General features: G+C 49.2%; 1 protein-coding gene across 1 annotated transcript; it reads left to right on the forward strand.

The window, feature by feature from the left end:
- Positions 1–304, forward strand: PHALS_06587 (uncharacterized protein; the record flags this gene model as incomplete). The annotated part of the gene is made up of 2 exons (XM_024719902.1): positions 1–123; positions 191–304. The coding sequence occupies 2 exons, from the start codon at positions 1–3 to the stop codon at positions 302–304; spliced, it is 237 nt and encodes a 78-aa protein (XP_024585154.1).
- Between the last annotated feature and the right edge of the window lie 115 nt (positions 305–419).

The following is a 419-nucleotide window of genomic DNA, read 5'->3' on the forward strand; positions in this document are numbered from 1 at the left end:
ATGGCTGCTCGAACTCCGTTCCCAAGGGCTATCACGACTCCTTGCATGCTGCCGCCTCACAATCAACGGCGCCAAAAAGAAAACCGTTTTGATTCCGGAGCCATTGATCGAGGCCCTCATCTAGTGGATCATCGACGAAAAACAGGCCCTCTCGGTTGTTGAATGCGCCTCGTTTAGGCGTTTCTGTCAGAAGTTGAATGATAAGTACCATCTCCCGTGCAGAATGCAGAACGACCGTTCGCGCCCGAATGCTGACATTGCTGAAAGAAACGCAAGCATCGATGAAAAAGCTGCTCGACGCTGAGGTGTTGCTGGGAACATTTTTTGCTCTGACACTTGACTTTTGGACGTCGGTTACAACTGTACCCTTCGTTGCGATCACGATTCATTTTGTTTCAGTTGATTGGACGTATAACAAC

Source organism: Plasmopara halstedii, assembly GCF_900000015.1.
Source record: "Plasmopara halstedii genome assembly, contig: Scaffold_3060, whole genome shotgun sequence".
Taxonomy (NCBI): domain Eukaryota; phylum Oomycota; class Peronosporomycetes; order Peronosporales; family Peronosporaceae; genus Plasmopara; species Plasmopara halstedii.